Source organism: Eptesicus fuscus, chromosome 12 (genome assembly GCF_027574615.1).
Source record: "Eptesicus fuscus isolate TK198812 chromosome 12, DD_ASM_mEF_20220401, whole genome shotgun sequence".
NCBI classification, from domain to species: Eukaryota; Metazoa; Chordata; class Mammalia; order Chiroptera; family Vespertilionidae; genus Eptesicus; species Eptesicus fuscus.
In genome coordinates, this window is record NC_072484.1 from 67,310,320 (window position 1) to 67,332,975 (window position 22,656).

Below are 22,656 nucleotides of genomic sequence, written 5' to 3' on the forward strand. Positions count from 1 at the left end.
GCAGCGGGGCTAGGGGCCGCGGTCGGGGGGGGGGGGGGGTGCGGGCGCGGGGAGACGAGCATCAGGCCACGCGAGTGAGCGAGATCTAGCTGTAATACATAAACCTCTCGAGCCTCTGGAGCTTGGAACCAACCACTCAAGGAGATCCTGAATAATTTCAAAAGTGGAGTTTTTATGGGAAAGTGGAGTGCCTGTGTGTGTGTGTGTGTGTGTGTGTGTGTGTGTGTGTGTGTGTACGTGTATGCATAATGCTCTTCCTTTATGACGAACACTGGGGAAAAGAGACGGGATCTCGGTTGTAGCTGACAATTATTTATGTCACTAGATGTTATGTGCGCTTATTAGACTCACAGTAAAAACCATCTCAACCACTTATCATTGAACTGTAGACCAAGGGATAAATGAAGAACAATAAAGAAAAATTTCAAAGAGACACAAGGAGGCTTTATGTTCCCTTCTGATGGGGAACAAAAATGACCTTCCCACCTAACCCAGATTCTTGTGAAGTAAGCCTGTGGAATCCAGTTCCCCATCAAATTATAGAAAGGGGAATCTGCTTGGAGATTTCCTGAGTATATTTCCTTTCTGAAGCCGGTTTGGGGAGGCCACATTCTGAAAAGCAGGATGGTCCAAGATACTTCAAGATTATGACCAAAAAAAGTTTGTTAAATTTCATACCCTTCAAAGGAAGCATTTTGGAAATTGCTAAATAGATACGATGCATTCATTAAATATTCAGTAATGAGATCACAATGACCAAAATCAATGCTCAAGCCCTAAATTTCCTCAAAAGTTGATTTAAAAATGCTTGGCCATATTGTCTCCATGTATCGCCAACCCAAGGACATCTAATTCACCCGCAGGGAGGAAAAATACAAGGGCTAAAAGCAACAATTGCACAAAGAACCCCAGGAAACAAAGAGGTGTTCTTTTTCTAACCATCAACCAATTAATATTTATTGAATGAATGTCTACACACCATCATGCTAGCTTAGCTCTACAGAGCTCCATAACATCAGTAGGTTTCAGACAAAAACAAACAAACAAACAAACAAAAACACACAAAAAATACCAAAACCAAAACTCAATGATATTTCTTTCCATTTGGATGTTCTAATTTATTACTGTCAGTCATTTAATGTTGATAAGCCCCAACCATCTCATAAAAGAGAAGACATGTGTGTAGAAGATCTGTGGAACAAATGAATCCACAGGCTGATGAGTTAGTTGCACAGGGATACGCATCACCAAAGGGCTAAGATATGGACTCTCCCAAGTGTTGCTCATCATCTAGGTGGGTTCCATAGGTTGAAATTAGGATTTTTAGGTAAAAATTTCTGACTTTTAAATATGGGTGCAATTAAACACACACACACACACACACACACACACACACACACACACACCCCAACAAAATATATCTGAAGATTAGATTTAGCCCTTGGGTGACCAGTTCATTACAACTGAGACTTACATCCAGTCCCTCCTTCTTGTAAGAGTTCAGACCACAGCCATGAATGACCACAAGACAGTGACTGTACATACCTGGAAGCGATTCAGAACTCTGGTTGGGGACGTTGTGTGATGCCTCCTGGAGGACGTAGGTGGACGTGGAGATGGGGGAAGGGCAGATGCTGCTGGCTGGGACGTAAGGAGGGTTGTAGGATGAGCTGTAATACTGGGAGTATTGGCTCTGAGGGAAGCCAGGGTAGGAAGGATAGTCCTGGAAAGGGAAACATACAGGTGGTGAGTGAGAAAGGTGGTCTGGTCTTGGCCCTTTAGTAGGCCCGGTCACAGGCTGATAAAGGCGAGGGGCCTTGTGGGATGGGTCTACTCTCTTTGTCTCCCATCAGAATAAATGCTCTATGAGGGCAGGGACTTGCCCCAGAGTCAGACCCCAAGAGAAGGATGGGATGAAAGAGATTCCCAGTTGGGGAGTGGGGAAGTGAGGTAGTGAAGGGAAGAGGAGAAAGCAGCCAATCCATGGGCTTTAGGTGGGGACTGGAGTGAATTCTCCCAGGGAAATGCTGGAATGATAGAAAATACATTATCTCAAAGGATCTCTCCAAGGAGCAAGGGAGCTGGGCTGGTCATACGCCAACTGCAGCCAGTCTTTGAGAGCTGCTCCCAGGGGATATCAGTTCCCTGGCTCTTCCTGCCTGCCCCATGCACTGGTTCTAAAAAACAGCCCAGGAATGCAGAGATTGGCAGCTGGAGGTCAGCAGGTGCACCCTGAGGGACATGGGTGTGGCCTGGCAGCATCTGTCTTGCTCACTGCTGTGTGCCCTGTGCCCAGGACAGTGATGGGTGCATTCAGGCTCTCAATAAATACTGGATAGTAAAGAACAAATGAATGAGTAATAAAGACTACACACCCACATACCCAGGAGACTAGGTGACATTTTAGGTTCATAAGGCGTGCAGATACCTACATGGCACTAGGGACCCAGAAACTTCTGTGAGGGAGTCTTGGAGAGCAAATCAAAGAGTGCCAATCCTCTTTTACCAAGCTCTGCTCAAGCCAACCAGACCTCCCAACTCTCCCATAGTAGCCGTTGTTTCAAACTTTCTGCTTCATCACCAGAAACCAGTGCTTCTCAACCTTGCACGGAATCGTGGGACGTTCAGCTTCTCAGGCCCCTCACAGACTTACTGATTCAGAATTTCTGGGGATGGCATTTAGGGATCTGCATTTTTGACAAGCTCCCATGGTGAAATAAACTAATACTCAGAATAAAGAACTGTGCCTTAAAAACTACTCTTTTATTTACAAGTATTTTATCTATGTATATATTATACTGCAAATAATACAAAAATATGTGAACTAATTTTCGCATATTCCAAGGGTGAAGTCATTTATATTCTTCAGCTCACTGGAGAAATAGTGCATTCCCCATATTTAAATATGTTAAATATTCTGAAAGGCCCTCTACCTCGGGTAGTTTTAACACTAGCCTGAAAGCATGTTAATCTTTTTTTTGTTGTTGTTGTTAATTCTCACCTGAGGATAATTTTTCCATTGATTTTTAGAGAGGGTGGGAGAGACAGACAGAGAGAAACATCACCGTGAGAGAGACACATCTATTGGTTGCCTCCGCACGCGGCCCAGATCGAGCCTGCAAATGAAGTAGGTGGAATTGAACCTGGGACCCCTCAGTCCACAGGCCAACACTCTCTCCACTGAGCCAAACAGGCCAGGGCTTAATCTTTTGTTTTGAAATAAGTTTAGACAGAGCAAAGGTGCCCAGATAACACAGTGTTCCCGTACACCTTGGGCAGGTCCATTCTGAATGCACCCTCTAAAGTGAAACCACGGGAATCAAACTACAAGCCAGCATTCATCTTCAAAGTATTGACTTAGTTCAACTTCAGCTAGCATTTATAAAGCCCCCACTGTGTGCCAGGCACTCCACACTCAGATGCTTTCACCCTTGAGAAGCCCATGGTCTGGGAAAGAGCAGACACCTTGCATTCCTGCATTCTAGATCCAACAGTCAGTGGGTGTCTTTGGCTCAGGTCAGTATGTAATACAGAATATCGCCTCTCTCATCCACTTTCTCTGCCTCTACCCTGTATCTTTCCGATGGCCATTTACAGTCTCCCCTGTGGCATCCAAACCCAGGGAAGAAGAGACTGGGGTTTCTGGTGGGGGTCAGGGGCAGGGGAAGGCATTCTGGGTGCCCTGATTTAAGGGGGCTTTTAAAGGAAAGAACCGAGACGACAGCTGGTGGGTGTACCTGGTGCACGCTTCCGAAACCTGCTGCGCTGGTCAGTCCATTCGCTCCTTGATAGATCCCTGCCGTGCCTGCGGGAAAAAGGAACAGGGCGCAGATGAGGTTTCTTACAGTCAGAGGGGGACATGGAGGAGGATGCTGCAGAAAGGTGCAGTCTTCGAAGTCCAACATGTTGGGAAGATGGAACCTGTGACCTTGGCAAGTTCCCAAATCTCTCTGAACCCCAGTTCTCTCAATCAATGAATAAAATACATAATACCTCATCAAAAGATTGGGTGATAAAGAAATGAGATGAAGCTTTAAAAATGATTTATTTTAAAAAAAAATGTGTGGAACATGTACATACAATTTACCCTTCTATTTTTAAGTGTACAGTTCAGTGGTATTCAGCACATTCATATGGTTGTGCAACTATTGCCACCATCCATTCCCAGAACTTTTTTCATCTTGTAAAACTGGAACTATTTACCCAGGAAACACTCCCCAATGTACCCTCCCCTCAGTCACTGGCACCTACTTTTCTACTCTGTCTTTATGAATTTGACTACTTTAGGTACCTCTTATAAGTGGTATCATGCAGTGTTTGTCGTTCTGTGACTGACTTATTTCATTTAGCATAACCTCTGTAAGTTTGAGCCATGCTATGGTACTTGTTAGCATTTCCTTCTTTTTAAGGCTAAACAATATTCCATTGTATGTCTAGACCACATCTTGTTTATCCTTTCATCCACTGATGGACACTTGGGTTGCTTCCACATTTTTGCTATTGCAAATAATGCTGCAGTTTTGTGTGTGTGTTTTTTTTTAAATCATTTATATGCCGTAAAATTTCCCCAATCTGAGGTATCAGTTGAATGATTTTTAAAGTCAGCACGATGCAGTTTTAAAACATTCCCATCACTCCAAAGTTCCCTTGTGCCTATTTTCAGTGCCTATTTCCCTTCTCCATCCTCAGTCACTAATCTATTGTTGATACTAGAGTTTTGATTTTCTAGAAATTTCACAGAAATGGGACCATACACATGTGCTTGTTGTATCTGGCCTCTTTCCTTAGCTGATGCTTTAGAAGTTTGTCCATGTCTTAGTGTATATCAGAAGTTCATTCCTTCTTATTGCTGAACTAGAGACCTGGTGCATGAATTCATGCATAGGTGGGGTCCAGCCGGCCAGCTCTGATCTCACAGATCCGGCCAGGCCGCCTAGGGGGAGGGGATGCAGGCAGTTGGCTGGCTGGCCCCGCCCCTGATCGGGGTGGGGGGCTGATCAGGGGTGGGGCTGGCGGGAGGGAGGGGCCGCAGGCAGTGGGTGGGCTGGCCCCACCCCTTGGTGGAACTCCTAGTCGAACTCCCGGTCGAGGGGACAATTTGCATATTAGCCTTTTATTATATAGGACAGCATTCCACGGTACGGAAACACCACATCTAGTTTTTGGCTATTATGGAAAATGCTGCTATAAACATTTGCATACACGTCCTTGTGTGGATATACGTTTTCATTTCTCTGGGACAAATCCTTAAGATTAGCACTGTGAAGTCATGTGATGAGTCTGTTTCACTTTTTAAGAAAGGGCCAAACTGTCTTCCAAAGTGGCTGTGCCATTTTACCTCCAGTCTCTCCAGCACTTCCTTTTTCAGTCTTTTTTATTATAGCTTTTCTAGTAGGTATGTAGTGGTAACTCGCTGTGGTTTTAAGTAGCATTTCTCTAATGACTAACTATGTTGGGCATTTTTTTATGTTTATGAGCCATGCGTATACCTTCTTTGATAAAGATCTATTCAAATCTTTTGCCCATTAAAAAAGTTAGGTTTATTCTCATTACTGAGCTGTAAGAATTCCATATATATATATATATCTATGTATATATATATATATCTATGTATATATATATCATATATAATATACATATATATATTATATATAAACACATATATATGTATACATATATACTTTCCAAAATGTATATATACTTTGAATGATTATAAAGTCAGTGTTTATTAACATATGGTTCATTTAAAAATTTAAAAGAATCTACAGAAATGAATACTTTTTTTTTTTTTTATCAGCACCTGCTTTTAAAACCAATGACCATTCTGGTCTAGGTGCTGCTGATAACATGCAATAGAATCGCAAACATTAAGAATAATTTTGTTTGGTATTTGTGTGCCCTCAATTTGTCAACTGTTGCTGGTTCTGTACTATAAACTTTATCTTTTATGTATCCCCATAAAAAAGTCTAGTGGATAAATTTTCTTTGTTCAAAACTTACTTCACCCATTATTTCAATCAGCTAAATCTGAAAGGGAGTGAAAACTGAGTTATCAGCTGTTAAAGTGTGTATACATTTTCCCCAAATGTACTTCAACTGGGTTTTCAAACTTCCAGTAGCATTTTAGGATGAATTTCCTTTGTTCAAAGTTTAGTCTGGCTGAAAAGAAAGAAACATCAATGGAACTATCAGTTGTTAAAGTATGTATACATGTTTTTGGGACACCCTGTATATACTGGATATAAGTTCTTTATCAGATATACAATTTGAAAATATTATCTCCCAGTTTGTAGCTTGTCTTTTCACTTTCTTAATGGTGTATTTTGAAAAACAGAAGTTTTTTATTAAAAAAATAGATGAATATTTTTTTAAATTACACATTTTATCCTCCCATCCCTATTTATCCTCTCTATGCCCTCTTCCACCTCCACCCATTCCCCTCCACCCACTCAATCACCACACTGTTGTCCTTGTCCATGAGTTCTCTCTTTTTTCTTTTTTGCTCAGTCCCTCCACTTCTACAACCTCTGCCCCTCTGCCCCACCTCCTAGCTGTCTGCTTGATCTGTATGAGTCTGTCTCTATTTTGCTTGGTAGTTCAGTTTGAAAAACCAAAAATTTTAAGTTATCAATTTTTTCTTCTATAGATCTTGCTTTTGCTGCCTAACCCAAGGTCATTAAAATTCTTTCCTATGTTTCCTTCTAGAAATTTTATGGTTTTAGCTCTAACTTAGGTATGATCTAATGTAAATTAATTACTGTGTATGGTATGAGGTAAAGGTCTAAAGTAACCATTATGCATATGGATATTCAGTTGTTCCAGCAGCACTGTAAAAAGTTTATCCTTTGCCAAAAATTAATTGACAGTAAGTGTGAGAATTTATTTTTGGATTCTCTCTTCTGTGCTACTGATGTATCTATCTTATACCAATTCCTTCCTGTCTTGATTACTGTAGCTTTACAGTAAGTTTTTTTTAAAAATATTTTTTTATTGATTTTAGAGAGGAAGGGAGAGGGAAAGAGAGATAGAAACATCAGTAATGACAGAGAATCATTGATCAGCTGCCTCCTGCATGCCCCCTACTGGGGATTGAGCCTGCAACCCAGACATATGCCCTGGGCCGGAATCAAACCTGGGACCTTTCAGTCCGCAGGCCGACGCTTTATCCACTGAGCTAAACCAGCTAGGGCTACAGTAAGTTTTGAAATCAGGTTGTGTAAGTTCTCCAATCCTGTTCTTATTTTTCAAGATTGTTTTGGCGTCTATGTATAAATTTGGCATTCACATGTTAATTTTAAAATAAGCTTGTCAATTTCTATTGGCCAGAGGAAGTGGCACAATATCTTCCAAGTATGTCAACCCAGAATTTTATATCCAGAGGGCGTATCTTTCAGGAATAAAATCAAGACATTCTCAGATGATGGGAAACTAAGAACCTGTCACAGCAAATCTACCTTGAAAGAATGGGCACAGGAAGTTCTTGAAACAGGAGGTTTAAAAACAAAAGGAGTCTTGAAGCATCAGGAAGGAAAAAAAAAGAAAAGGAAAAGGATAAAAATATGGGTAAATAAAGCCTTCTTTCTGTATAGTTATGTCACCAACTCAATATATAGGGGGTGGAGAAAAGTAGGTTTAGAGTTTCTTATGAAAGTAATATAAATAAATAATAATTAATAAATAAACCTACTATAAACCTACTGTAAACAACTGTAAACCTACTTTTTCTCACCCCTATACAATTAGGTTCATAACAGTTCGCTATCAAATTTGTGGAATTACTTTTTCAAATGTGCTTTATAATGATACTAGAGGCCCGGTGAACGACATTTGTGCACTCAGTGTGTGTGGGGGGGTGTCCCTCAGCCTGGCCTGTACCCTCTCGCAGTCTGGGAGCCCTTGGGGGATGTCTGACTGCCACCACCACCGCTGCACTAGCCAGCCATGAGCCTGGCTTCTGGCTGAGCGGCGCTCCCCCTGCAGGAGTGCTCTGACCACCAGGGGGCAGCTCCTGCATTGAGCGTCTGCCCCCTGGAAGTCAGTGCCCATCATAGCGACCGGTTGTTCCATCTTTGGTCAATTTGCATATTAGCCTTTTATTATATAGGATAAAATATTGAAATGGTTCCAAGGTCAAATCTACAAGATAAACTCTAACCAAGTGTGGGGATGAGGAGGCTATGTGCTGGGCCCTGGGAGGTAGTGGAGCAGTAAGCTGCCAGTGAGTGCTTTCACTGGGAACTTGGGGGGTGCAGGGAAGGGTTCCATAATGCCAACTGGGGAGGGGGCGGGGCCAGGGGAGGCTTCCTAGAGGAAATGACATCTAAACTATTTCTGAAGGATGAGCAGGAATTAGCCAGGTAAAGAGAAAGAACCAGAAACATGGCCACACCTGGGCATTATCTCCTGCTCTCCACTACTGTCTAAGCCTCAGAAACCACAGAATTGTCCACAGCAGTGCGACATGCTGCAATCCCATTCTATCCTCAATGGCCTGTCCAGACACGTCTGGCAGAGCTTTAGGCCAGCCTATTCCATTCAAGGTCATGGGGTCCTGGTTACCATGGCAATCCTATCTGCCAAAATTTAGGAACACACCTGCCTTAGGAAGTCTCCTGGATGCCTCCTTTTCTCACTTGATTTCGTTTTTTTTTTTTTTTCCCTTTGTGTCAAATGATGCCTTAGGGCAGGTTTGGAAGCAAACAGACCACCATCCTATCCTTTGGTATTCTTTGTCCAAAACATCCTCTCCTTTGTTTTCATGTTGTGACCCAGGGGCATCTGAAGAATGGACAGCTGCACAAACTGCAGTTTGCTGAGGGCCGTCACAGAGCGCCTGCAGTGAGAGAGCCATCCCATGCCAGAGAGGACCCAGGAGGAAGAGGGCACGTGGCCCCAGAAATCTTGTGCCACAGAATGTGGTCTCGGGAGCGTTTTGTAAATGGACTCATCTTGGACTGACTTCTTGCTTCTGTGTGGCAGGTGGAGTGGGCATTGAGGGCTGGGGAAGGCAAGGGCAGGCAGAGCAAACATCCTCTGTTAAAGGTGATGGTGGAAGGCCCTGCTAGGGGTCTCCCTGTACCCACTCACCCCTTCTCTTTCACATTAATAGAATCTCTGCTTTTAAGCTGGACACATAGCTGATTAGAATAAGCACTACATTTCCTGGTTTCCCTTGTGGCTGGTGCAGCCATGTGATGAATTCTAGATAAGGAGAGAGCTGAAGACTGTGACTTTAAGCAAAATAATGAAACCATGCATAATGAAACCAATGAGACCACAGGCTAATTGATAGAAACAAGAGTTAAGTTTCTATGGCATATTTCTGGTCACAAAAACATGACCAAACTTGTAAATAAAAGACCCCAAACACTTCTAATATTAAACATTGAGATAAATATGAGCAATACATAGATTTAAGAAAGACAAATATAAACAAATAAGAGAATTCTTTTCCAACCCACTTATTCCCGTTCAGGGGTGGAGGTGGCTGGAGCCAATCCTGGCAGCTCAGGGTGCAAGGCGGGACCCACCCTGGACAGGACGGCCTTCCATCGCAGGGCCACTCACACTCACTCACACTGGACAACATAGATTCCCGTGCGCATCTGCGGGAGGAGAGAGGAGTCTGGAGTCCCTGGAGAAAACCCACGCAGACATGCGGAGGCTGTGCACACTCCACAGACAGCGGCCCCAGTTGGGAATTGTTTTTCTCATCAATGTTATAGCAACATTATTCGAGGACCTGCTGTAACTTCGTAAAAGAGTGGCCGCCCACCTGTGGGAGAACTCCTGCGAGCCTGGCAGCAGGTGTGCAACCAGGGGCACTTCAGGGCCTGCCCAATTCCAGAGCAGATTTCACAGGGTGGGCTAGACAAGTGGAAGCTACATGTACAAGGGTATGCTTAATGGGGAGATACTACAGAATATGCCAAGGGGGCGAGTGCTTTCTGGACATTTTTTCTCACTTCCTGCCAAAAAAGCACTCCCCTGGTGGCTGGTCCCCAGTGGACAATTTGATTTCACTCTTTTTTCCTCCACCAGTGACTCCTCCCCACGTAATCACAAGTGGGAGGTGGGAAGGGAGTCCAGGAATAGGGGTGGAAGGCAAGCGTGTCAGGGCAATGTTTTGATAAACACTGGGACTTCTCTTCCGTTGTCATGGGATGCCCAGGTGGGCAGAAAGAAATGAGTCATCAGCTCTTAGGTTCCAAAGTTTAGGTCCTAGAGTCTGGGAGGGTTTAAGGAACAGGCTAATGCTTCTCAAACTGTCTGGGAAGGACTAGATTTTAAATGCTTAACTCTTTGGGGATGAAGATGTGAGTTCAATGCCCATGCCACAGGCAGTTCACCGTGTGTAGACAACCCCGAGCTGTCTACACTCTGTGCTGGGAGACAAGTCCCTGATTACGTGCTTGGATGTTGGGGCAATACCTAATTGTCCTGAATGTTTCTCTCTTACTCTTGGTTCCGTATTTATGTCTTGCAGGCCAGTAGCAGTCTGTGGACTGACGCCATTGGAGGTCTAACTGAGAATCAGATTGATGTGGGAAAATAGCTTAATAAGAAATGTAAGGGGAGAGCAATTCTTCTGGCTAGAGGAATGGGGCAGGGTGGGAAGGAAGGGAGAGGAGTGGGTAGAGAAAGAGAATGAGAGTGAACATGTAGTCCTGGGCAGAAGGATTCTATGCTCTGCACCCACACACAGCTGCTGAGAAAGCAGCAAGACCCCCAAATCAGAAGTGGCTGAGTGTGCAGACCTAAGATAGGCAGAGCTCAAACCTTACAGGCCCAGCGGGTGAGGGAAGGAGCTGGTAGAGGCACAATGATAAATGGCTGACAGGACTGACACAGGGCTTCAGTATTGGGGAGCGACAGGGGATGGTGGGGATTGTGGCAAACTGGAATACACAGTTTCTATCTAAGGGGGTGGCAGTGTGTATCGGACAGTATTTGGCATTCCCAATTCCTTTCTCCCTTGCTAGCTTCTTTCTTTGCTTTCCCAGTTTCCCTTGCAGCTCCAGGATGGCCATGTAATCTAGTTTTGGCCAAGGGGCTTCTGGGAAAGACTTTTCTTTTATTCCTCTGCTGGCTCCTCCCCTGGATTACATGAGGATGCGATGCCTGGAGTTACAGCAGCTGTTCTGGGACATGAGGTCACAAGTATAAAAGAAAAGGCCTGCACGCTGAGGCTGAAGGAGTGAAAGAAGGAAGAGAACCTGGTCCTTGAAGATACAGTTGAGCTGCCAAACCAAGCTTGGGGTCCAGACTTCTTGCTAAATACACAATAAATGCCATTATGGTTTAAGCCAATGTTAGCTGGGTTTTTTGTTACTTGCAGCCAAAAGCATGCCTAACTGATATAATGCTACTCAGCTCCAGCCAACCTCTGTCACCGGGAAATGTGAGTCAAATGTAGCCAGGCCTTCTGATTTTTTCAAGAGAAGCAAAACATTTTGATTTGTACATGAAATTTCCCGATTTTTTTTTAACGTAGATGACAAATTTAAAATAGTTCGACAAACCAAAACGGAAAATATGTCAGCAGGGTAGGTGTGGCCTATGGATGTTCAGTTTGTGACCTCTGGTCTGAGCAGGCAGAACCACAAAAGACTCCTGTGCCCACCATGTGGCAGAAACAGCAGTGAAGAGCCCCAGCTGGGAGGGGCCTCATGGGCCGAGAGAGTGGACAGTTCGGCAGCAGCCTGGTCCCAATGACAGACAGAGGTCGGAGGAGCCCCCGGCACCACAACACACTGGCACTAAGAGTCCAGAACCTTGGCCACAATTCTGGAGGGTTTGGGGAAAGCCCAGAAAGATGAGACTTTCCCACCAGCCCAGGGGAAGGGTGGCTCAAAATAGAAATTAGGTTGAAATGCCGAAAACAAAGTCAGTTCTATTTTTTAGCCCCTTGAGCTCACAGATTAAGAGTGTACATTTTATGCAGCAGACAGAAGAATTCATTATGTCCCTGGAATTGTGCCTCCAGCAGGGGCAGGGCACCTGTGGCGGCAGCCCCTCACCCCTTTGCTAGTCTGTAAGACATTAGGTGCTAGTGTTGGGCTCATTCAAGTTCACGGGCACATTTCCACATTAGTGCACCCAAGATCCCTCTTTTTTAAAAATTTATTTCCTCTCATTCTCCGTCACTCCAAGGTAAGAATTCTAGCGTCTGTGCATATTCTCGGCAAAGGGGGCACTCGTGTTTTGTGGGCAAGTATATAATTTCTGTAAGTTCTACGGTACGTTTCCTACGGCTTCTTAGTTTCTTCGCCCAGCATTAAGTTCTTAGGCCCCATCCGTGTTGCTGTGAGAATGCTTCACCCGTCACCCTGGCAGCTGCCCAGGCCTCCCTCGTGGGCATTCTCCATCTCTCTCCTGCCGTCTGGTCTGGGAGATCACGTGGGATCCCTCCGCCCTCTCCCACCACCACAAGCCTGCCGTGAACATCCTTGGACCTGTCCCCTTGTGGGCCTGTGAGTTTCCTCAGGGTGTGTTCCCAGGAGTGGGACAAGACCCAGTGTCCCTCAGGTCTGGGCGAGAGCCCTGGGCATGGCTGCCAGGTGCGCGTTCCCACCTGCTGTGCCAACAGTTCTCATGTCTCCCCCCCTCCCCCAGCTGTCATAGTCCCTCTTGCTGATTTCTGCTGTCCTGATAGGACTAACATGCCAGCTCATCTGTTGTCTGTGATTTGCAGTCCTCTGACTCCCGAGGACTCTGCACACCCTTCCTCCTGGGGCTCGCTGCCTCCTCGATGTCCTCCTCTTTTCAGGGAGGTGGCGACAATCCCCATGAAATCTCGCCTTCTCCTGGGCCAAGCTCAGCTTTAACTTAATCCGAGCCCCTGGACGCCTCTGTTACGGGCATTAGCAGTTGGACAACTAATAACAATAGCCCCCATTTACTGAGCACCTACTACCTCCCCCAGGACTAGTCACTTTACACACTTTATCTTGTTTAATCTGCACCACAACCCTAGGAAGCAGGTCCTACTAGGAAGGGCAGGGCCAGGGTTCAGGCCCGGGTCACCCTGACTCCGAAGCCCAGGCTCCCAGCCAGCGTGCAGGCCTGACTTCGGAGCAGCTGTGGGACTTGACACAGGTCACAGCCTGCCTCAGTGCTTTCAGGTCAAGGCGATTTCACTGCACCCACGGTCTGACGTGCCGTCCCAGGCAGCACCAAGAAGGCCTCACGGATACTCTCGAGTGGCCCCTCCTCAATGTTCCTGCTTGGAATCCATCCTACAAAGGGACCTACTGTGCTGGGTCCACAGTGACACTCAAATGCATGTATTCACTCGTCTGAATTAAGTCTTCCTGAGGCCAGTATCAAAATAAAATTGTTTAAAACATAGCAGAACTGCAAGTGAACAAGTTCTCGATATGTAATTGGGTGTGCGTGTGTGATATAAAAAGAAGTCAGCAGTTACTGCATAAAGTGAAAAAGCCCCAGTTAGGGGGAGAGAGGCGAGTCTGTTATGAAACCCCTCTGCTCAACTACCCCAGCCAGCATGGCCCAGGTTCCAGAAAGGAACAAACCACTGATCTTCACAGGCCAAGTTTTCTGTTTTGCTTTACCAAGAACACAAAGTGGTGGGGCCAGGGCTTGTGCCCCTTCATCTGGGCATTCACTCATTTATTCACTAAATCTCTGCCGGGTGACAGGTATGTGCCAAGATTTCTATCTCGAGAAAGAGCTGGGCCCTGTCTTCTTGGATCTTAGGCCTGGACGCGGGTGGAAGACAACCGAACCCACATGTAATTGATTATTTGCCCTGGTGATTATAGACAAGTGGTCGAAATTTCTATGCCTCTGTGTTCCCACCTGTAAAACGGAACTAAGCATAGTTTATTTATTTGGCTTATTATGAGGCTTCTGGGAGACATATGGGGCAGGGCCCAGCACAGAGTAAGTATTCAATAAGCAGGCATTCTTACTCTTTGTGCGTAATCACCACTGGAGATGTCAAGAATTCTAGTATTTCATTGATTCACCATTTAAAAAAAAATAGTCACGAGGCTAAAAGTATTCAGGGAAGGTTAAAATAAAAATACAAAACAACTTGGATAGGACCAAACAGCTGATCCCGAATGAAAACAAAAGGATTTTGGGGACGCAGACTGAGCGCTCAGCTTTGCAACCAACAGAGCCAAATGGCCCATCTGCCAGGAAGAGAGGAGGCGTCCACATCCGTCTGGCTGACACTGAGTCGTCTAGTCCATTTTGCCATCTTAACAATCCAAACACACACCCAGAGCCCGCCCTGCATCTTTGCGCCACGTGCAGTCCAGCCCACATCTGTGTTTAATAAAATCAGTTGCTAAATGTCACAATGGCCTCATTCACAGGTAGCATAAAGCATAGTTAACTGCCAATAAAACAATCCGCATTCCTGAGAATGCCATTTCAGATAGGCTGCCCTGTCACCGTGTCTCTGCCACACGAGTCGGAATAATGCCGGGGCAGAGACGGGGGAGAAAGGGGCCGAGGGGCGCAAGACGGCTGCAGAGGAGAAAGCGCCCACGCGCGGATCCGTACGTGCTGGTGTGGAGAGATGTCCCACATGCAGAGCGAGGTGGACAAAAGCCAGCGGCAGAGTTGTGCGGCTGCTCCGAGCACACACGAGACTAAACGTTGCTATTTGTTCATTTCAGTTGTGCAGAGTATTGATGGAGTTGGAGGGCCTCTTAGAGGAGGTGGTGGTTGAGCAGGAGCTAAATGGATGGGAAGGAACCAGCCACATGAAGGTCTGGGGAGAGAGCATTCCAGGTTGAGGGAAACAGCAACATGCAAAGGCCCCGCAGTGGGAGGAATAGAGAGAAAGCCAGTGCAGTGAAAGGGAGAGGAAGCGGGGAGGCAGTATCCACACTGAGGTCAGAGGATTTTCAGGTGCTGAATCACGCGGGGCTTGGCAGGGGGAGGCACAGCGAGGCACTGGCATTTACTTCTGATGCAACGGGAAGCCCCCATTACAGACTTCTAAGCAGGGGAGTGACATGATCTGACACAGCACGGGGAAGGGTTGACTGTGGGACTTCTTGACTCTGTGCCGTAGAAACAGATCAGGGGGTCACAGTGGATCCCAAGACCAAATGCATTATTCTTATTGCCCGGATCCCCTCTGGAGGGATGCTTGGGAATGGTCCACCATAAAGATCAGAGTTTCTGAGGCAAATTATAGATGTTGGAGAGAGATTTCACTGAGAGAGTGTCCTGGGAAAGCAGTGAGGTTAGACACACCTTACACTGTCCTGGTGGAAATCCGGCAAGGGCAGAGTATGTGACCTGGGCCAATCGGTGCATCACATTCCCCGGACCACCACAACCACAAGTCACTTGCCTACGGTCTGTGCACAGACCATCGGGCTGTGCCTCCGCACCAAGCACATCCAATGAAAGGGAATCTGCAGACATTGCTTGGTAAGAAGATGGGAGCTGCTGCAGCCACCTGACCAGCACGAGGGCCCTTGGGAATTTATATATCTGCCCACCTCACAAGAGAGATAACATACCCACGTTTCACTGACCAGAGAGGCCAAGAATGTCCGCTGAAAGATCAGCACGGATGATGGCATCATTATCCTTGATGCTCCTCCTCCTCGCATAGATCTAAATATCATCACCGATGTCCGTGAACAGAGCCTCTTAAATACCATGCAAGTCTATCCACTTTTCTCCATGTCCTCCACCGCACCTCCACTTCCACGCCTCTATCATCTCTTTACATGAGGTCTGCCGTCTCCTCACTGACTTCCCTGCATCTGTCCTGAGCCTGGTTCAATCCGTTATCCTCTTAGCCAGATCAGCAAGAGCCTCTCCGGCTTCCCATCGCATGTCTAACTCTTCCCTGTGTTCACGGGACTGGTGTGACCTGCCTCTCCCCTGACCTCACTGAGCGCCCCCTTTCCCCCTGTTGTGGGTTAAACTATGTCCCCTAAAAAGATATATTCAAGTCCTAGCCCTCAGTGAATGTGACTTTATTTGGAAATAGGGTCTTTGCAGATGTAAGCAAGTTAAGATGAGGTCACAGTGGATTACGATGGGCACTAATCCAACGACCCGCGTTCTCATAAGAGAGAAATTTGGACACAGACACGCAGAGGGAGGAATGCCACGGGAAGAAGGAGGCGGAGACTGGAGTGATGAATCTATAAGCCAAGGAACAACAGGGACTGCTGGAAACCCCCAGAGGCCAGGCGGGAGGCAACGAAGGAGTTCCACGGGAGCCTCCAGGAGGAACGGACCCTATCAACACCTTGACTTTGGACTTCTGGCCTCCGGAACTGTAAGAGAATAAATGTGTTCTTTTAAAGCAGCCAGTTTGTGTACTTTATTACAGCAGCCCTAGGAACCTCCCCCACAACATCGCCTCCCTCCGGTGGCCTGGGTGGCTACAACATCATTTCAGGGTGCCTGCGTTTGCCCCTCTCTGCCCAGAATCCCTTCTTGTAGCCTAGCAGGTCTCAAACGTTAGTGCGCACAGGAATCATCAACAGGTCCTGTTACAGACCAGATTCTGCAGGTTTGGGGTGAGACCGAACCCTCCCAGGTGATGCCATGTTGCCAGACTTGCCAGACGGGGGACAACAGTGGAGGCCTTGACCTCTCCCACACTGGCTACTCCTCCTCAGTCAGGCCTCCGCTCAGATGTGACCTCCTGACCCCCCTCCCCTACACACACACACTACAGCACCTTACACATTACCCTGGTTGTTTTTTCATTGGGCACCACTGGCATCCTCTGAGCTCTGTGCTTTTAAGACACACACTGATCGTCTCTCTCCTTCCCACTAGGTGCGAGCTCCGTGAGAGCAGGGGCTTTGCCTTCTGTTCACGGTTTATGCCCAGTTTCTAGAAGAGTCGGCAGTTCTCTGGAAATAATTTTTGAAAAAAGAAAGGAATGTCTGTCTTGTTCTTGGCCCCATTTTCAGCTTCTAGCACAGTACCTGGCATATAACAAACATTCAGTAGCTATTTATTGAATGAATAAATCAAAAAAAGTGAGTGAATGGTCCATGGCAGTTTCTGATTATGGAGCATGTACTATGTGCCAGGAATGATGCTAATTCCCTACCTTGGTGAACCTAGTTTATCCCATTGACAAGAACTAAACAAAGGCTCTACTGTGGTCCCTTTTCCAGCATTTCACCCGTATTCAGTGAGCACCTACGGTGTGGCAGTCTGTCCTAAGCACTAGGACACAGCAATGGCCCAGAAGATAGAAATCACTGCTCAGTGGAGCTGACCTCCTAGTGGGAAATGGATGAGAGGGAATGAGTACGTGGAATAACGTGTTGGATGGTGATAGGAGCTGGAGATAAGCAAAGCAAGGGTGGGAGCTAGGAACGTGGGGTCCATACAGGTTGAGTGGCCAGGGAAGGCTCGGCATTTCAGTCAAGATCGAGGCCCGGAGGTGAAGCCGCCTGTAATTCACAGCTCAGAGGTTATAAGTGGCAGAGCTGGGGTTCGAACCCGGGACTGCCTGACTCCGGGGCCTGCTGTTTTTCATCTCAGTGTTCTCCTACTTCCAACCTGCTGGAATTTCCACCGACTGGAAGGTTCATTAACAGTTTCCGTGGGTGTTTGATTTCACCGAGCTCAAAATTCCGTTCTCCTCTTCCCCCCAGCGCGCGCCTCGCTACTGCACTCGCTGCACGGGGTTCTGATCCCCCCCCGCCCACCCCCCCAACAGATGGCTGCCTGCCGGGCCGTTTTGATCATGTTTGGCGATGCCAGCCGCCTGCACGGTGGCTGCGCTGCACTGAAGCCCTGCAGAGAGCACGTTCATAACTCCCTGGCAGCCAGGCCTCAGCACGAGGGGCGGGTCTGTGGAGGCCAGCGGCTCGCCCTGGGGCAAAGAGGCCAACATCTGGTTTGTGACAGGATGGCCATCCAAAAAGCCACGGCACAGCCTCTGGTCTAAAGTTTCCTGGCAGTAAAGACAAGCTTCTCCAAATTGATACTTCTTCAAATAGGAGGTCAAGTGCTCACCAAAATGACCTCCCAGGGCGATCCTCAAATGCCTCACGAGATCACAAATCCTACATCTGTCCGACTTCACGGGCAAAGAGCGTCGTAAACGGTGCACTGCTCCCAGGCCCCCCTGCAGGAGCGCTGGGCTTGCTCTCCCCCTACGTCGGAACGGACTCCGCCCTTCTGCGTCCAAAGCTGCCTGTTTCAAGTGTTTACCATTAGGAGTGGGGCTCCTTCCGCAGACCTGTGAATTCCAAGGGGGTCTCTCTAATGCACCGCAGGAGGATGTGGGAGTAACTTACGCAAAGACCACACTTCCCGTACGATGTCTCCCACTTTCAGATCAAAGCCGTCTTGTTCTTGGTCCTCACAGCCATAATTCACTCCTTGCCCTGAAACCTCACGTTGCTTTTAAAGATTTGATGGTCCGAGCAGCTGCGGACCTCGGCTTTCATCTCGGCTGGATTTATTTCCCCTTCTCTGGTCAGCTCTTCCAATCTTTGCAGCTTAAATTATTTCCAAAGTTCCAGAATTTGGGTGCCATTCTTCCCCACGCCCACCATCACTATGGGTGTTTTTAAGGTTGTCTTAAAATGCAGGGGGGGGGGGGGGGTGGTCACATTTACAGAGCACATTCTAGGCATGAGGTCAGCCTAAGTGACAGACGAGGCCTGACCATGAGCCCTGCTAAATGCTGTGGGTATATCCCCCCACCCCTTCACAAGGATGGGGGGATATTAAACCAATGGATGGGGGGATATTAAACCAATGGATGATGGGGTATGGACTCTGAGGGTCAAGGTTAACATCACTGGTAATAAGAAAGACCCATGTCATATAGCAGCCCCTGATAAGATGCACTGAGGGCATGACATCACTTGTGTGGTCTCCTGGCCCCAAATGCACAACCTCAATTTAATCACGAGAAAACATCAGACAAAGCCAAATTGAGGGCCATTCAACAAAATGCCTGACCAGTATCCATCAAAGGGTCAAGGTCATGAAAGACTGAGGGTCTGGCACAGACTGAAGACCAGAGAGGCACCACAACTAACTGCCATGTGGGATCCTGGATTGGATCCTGGAACAGAAAATGGGACGTTTGTGGAAAAACGGGTCAATTTCAAATAAGGTCTGTAGTTCAGGTAAAGGCATTGTGCTGCTGTTAATTTCCTGTTTCGGATGACTGCATTATGGTTCTGTAAGATGTTCACATGGGGGGAGGGAGGAAGGTACACGGGAGCTCTCTATACTGGTTTTGCCACTTTTCTGTAGATTTAAACTTCTTTTAACATGAAAAGATAAAAAAATATACAGATTCTGACTGACAGAATACATGACCCTGTGCAAGTTACTTAACCTGTGTGCCTCAATCTTTCCATCAATAAAATGGGTATTAAAAACAGCACCCACCTGCTATGGCTATTGTGAGACTCCAATGAATGAATACATGTAGTGCATCTGATACTCAGAAATGCCAGAACAAATGCAATCCACTGATAGCATTCTTACTGCTCTCATGCTCCCATTTCCCGTTTTCTGGGAGAGAATGAGGTGAAATATGGACAGCAATTCAGTATATTCTGTCAGCATATCAACCTGCTACATTTCATGATATCTGCCAGAGAATTACTGCATAAGATTTTAAAAACTAATACAAGCCGAAACCGGTTTGGCTCAGTGGATAGAGCGTTGGTCTGCGGACTGAAAGGTCCCAGGTTCGATTCCGGTCAAGGGCATGTACATTGGCTGCGGGCACATCCCTGGTAGGGGGTGTGCAGGAGGCAGCTGGTCGATGATTCTCTCTCATCGATGTTTCTAGCTCTCTATACCTCTCCCTTCCTCTCTGTAAAAAATCAATAAAATATATTAAAAAAAAACCTAATACAAGTTAAAAACTTTATATGAAAGTACAGACTGAACAAAACGGTGAAGGAAGCTCTGGAAAATTGGGCTTGTTTTCTCACAAGCAATCAGACACTGCAATTGAGTAGTGCATACTCACATAGATGGAGCGTGTGCTCTCCACATGCCCACACTCCCTTCCCTCCCTGTTGCCTCCCCAGCACTAAGGAAGCAGCCTACCACCTTTGGCCTAATACCTTTCTTACAGTTAAAAAAATATTTCTGTGCAGCTGTGGTTGGCTGAATAATGCTTCTCAAAGATGTATGTCTTAATCCCCAGAACCTGTGAATGTGTTAGTTTACATGACAAAAGGGACTTTTCAAATGAGATTAAATTAAGGATCTTGAAGGTGAGGGTATCCTGGATTACCCAGGTGAGTTCAATGTAATCACAATGGTTTTAATAAGAAAGGTAGGAGGGTCTGCATAAGAGAGGAGATTTTATATGGAAGCAGAGGTTGGAGAGATGTGCTTTAAAGGTGGAGGATGGGGCCACGAGCCAAGGAATGAGGGCAGCCTCTAGATGAAATGGATTCTCCCCTAGAGCCTCCAGAAGGAACACGGCCCTGCTGACCCCTTGATTTTAGATTCTGACCTCTGAAACTAAAAGGTAATGAGTTTGTGTTGTTTTAAGCCACTAAGTGTGTGGTAATTCCTTACAGCACCTATAGGACACTAACGCAGCACTCATGTCTCTAACAAAAAGAAGGAGAGAAAAATACAGCAGAGGCCAGCCCACTTTACTCACTTCTGTGACCTGTCCTATTCCTGTGGGCATTTGTGTTTGCTGCCTCCAGGCCAGGAGTCTCATATCATTCATTCATTCATTCTTTCATTCATTTATTCCATCATGTATGCTTTATATTACTCACTGAGGATACAATGGAGAATGACACAGACCCTGCCCGTAAGGATCTTACAGTCTAAGTAGATATTCAAGGGGATTAAACATAACATTTAAGCTTCTAAAAGAGAAAAAATCATCTTTGAAAGATACACATAATACATTTAGAAAATGGGCAAGTTGCCCCAATGTTATCAAGTTTTATCTTCACGACAATCTGGAGGAATAGCTATCATACCCTAACCGGACCATCTTAAAAGTAAGGAAAGTGACGCTCAGAGAAGTTAAGTAACACATTTTAGGTTGCACAACTGGCAATGGCAGGCTAGCTCCGGTAGGAGCCTCAGCTTGTTCTGTTTCTCCGTCGGGAGCACACCAGGCTGCTGAACTCTCGAACTCACCTTTCCAGTCTGCACTTCAGCAGTGGCACATTTTATAGCGACAAACCTGGCCCGGAGCTGGCCCTGGACTGGGCTGTTTGTGGTTGCAGCCACTTTGTGACACGTTATGAGCAGATGGAAGGACTAGTCCAGAAAAAGCAGAGCAGCGCTGACTCCACGCTTGGCTGGGAGGACTTGGACCCAATCCACCCCAACAGGAACCTCTCATCAAAGCTCATGCACTGGACATTTATACCAGGAGAGGCTGGGCATTCCAGGGGACAGCCTGCAGCCGACTGCTGTGTGCAGAGGTGACAGCAGACGTGGTCGCTGTCCCCCTTGGGCACATCCAAATGCTGGTCCCTCTTATCAGCCATGGGTGGCAGAGCCTGATAACTGTGCCCAGTGTTCAGTCCTTCCTTCTCTGTCACAGTAACAGAGTCGCAAGGTGAGTTGGGACCATGGCTATCATGAATAAATACTACATCTCCCAACTTCCCTTGCAGCTAGGCATGGCCAAGTGTCTAAGATCTAGCCAGTGTTGTGTGAGTAAATGTGTAGTATGCAACATCTGGGTTGTACTCTAAAGGAAGGTAGGACCCTTTCTTCCCCCTCATTTCCCTTCTCTCTGGGTGGACAAGGCCTGATGTGAGCCATCCTGGGTCACGTGACTGAGGGCAGCAACTAGGGATTGTGGAACAACAAGATGGAAGGGGTCTGGGTACCTATCTTGGTGGAGGTGCTTACACCCAGAGAAAAATACACTGCTATCCTGTTGAACCACTGTTAATTTTGGTCTTTGTTATAGCAGCTGAGCACACACCCAGGCTATTCCTAAACCCTCATGTGCCACTGAAGCCAAACTAAACTCTCAAAGACAGGGTCCTGCCAATATTCTGAAAAATTGCTTTGACAGCAATTCCATTACTTACATAATTGTCAAGGAAAAGACGTTGGGGAAGAGAATGGGGTAGCCCCAGACAAAAATTTGTTCTAGTGACAAATTCATGGGAACACGGCATTCCAGCTATTCTAAAAGCTTGGAAGAAGTTTTTAAGACAGAATGTTGTAGGTTACCTTTAAATACAGGATGGGACAAAAGTAGGTTTACAGTTGCTTGTACAGAAAATAATATAATAGTTAATAAATAATCCTATATAATAAAAGCCTAATATACAAATTGTTCTACCAGGAGTTTGACCGCTCGCTATGACATGTGCTGACCACCAGGGGGCGGCACGGAACATGGTGGGTGTCAACAATGCAGCGCTGGAAGCAGTGGAGGCACTGCTGGCCCCGATGGGCCCAGACGAGAGTGGGACTGCAGCAGGATGGTGGAACAGGTGAGCGGGCAGCACCAGGCCAAGGTGGGTGCAAGCGGGGGTCCGATGGCCCTGTCGATCACCCCGCAGACAGCGATCAGCAGCGGCAGCGGGGGTTGGGGCCGCCGCCCGGGTTGCTAGATGAAAAGGGTTGTCCCCTGCCCTGCCACTTACTGGCTGTGTGACCTTGGGCAAGTCACTTCATCTCTCTTTCCCTAAGAGTTTTTATTTTGAC

The 22,656-nt window shown here is 46.6% G+C and overlaps 1 protein-coding gene across 2 annotated transcripts in view; it reads right to left on the reverse strand.

Annotated features, from left to right (window-relative positions):
- The window catches only part of EYA2 (EYA transcriptional coactivator and phosphatase 2), a 229,514-nt gene that overhangs the window by 79,936 nt on the left and 126,922 nt on the right, over positions 1-22,656 (reverse strand). For both annotated transcript variants that reach the window (XM_054724363.1, XM_054724364.1), the window contains exons 6-7: positions 3,738-3,805; positions 1,546-1,723 (exon numbers count right to left, since the gene is read on the reverse strand). In XM_054724363.1, coding sequence (XP_054580338.1) covers positions 1,546-1,723; positions 3,738-3,805 — 246 coding nt within the window. The remainder of the gene's footprint in view (positions 1-1,545; positions 1,724-3,737; positions 3,806-22,656) is intronic.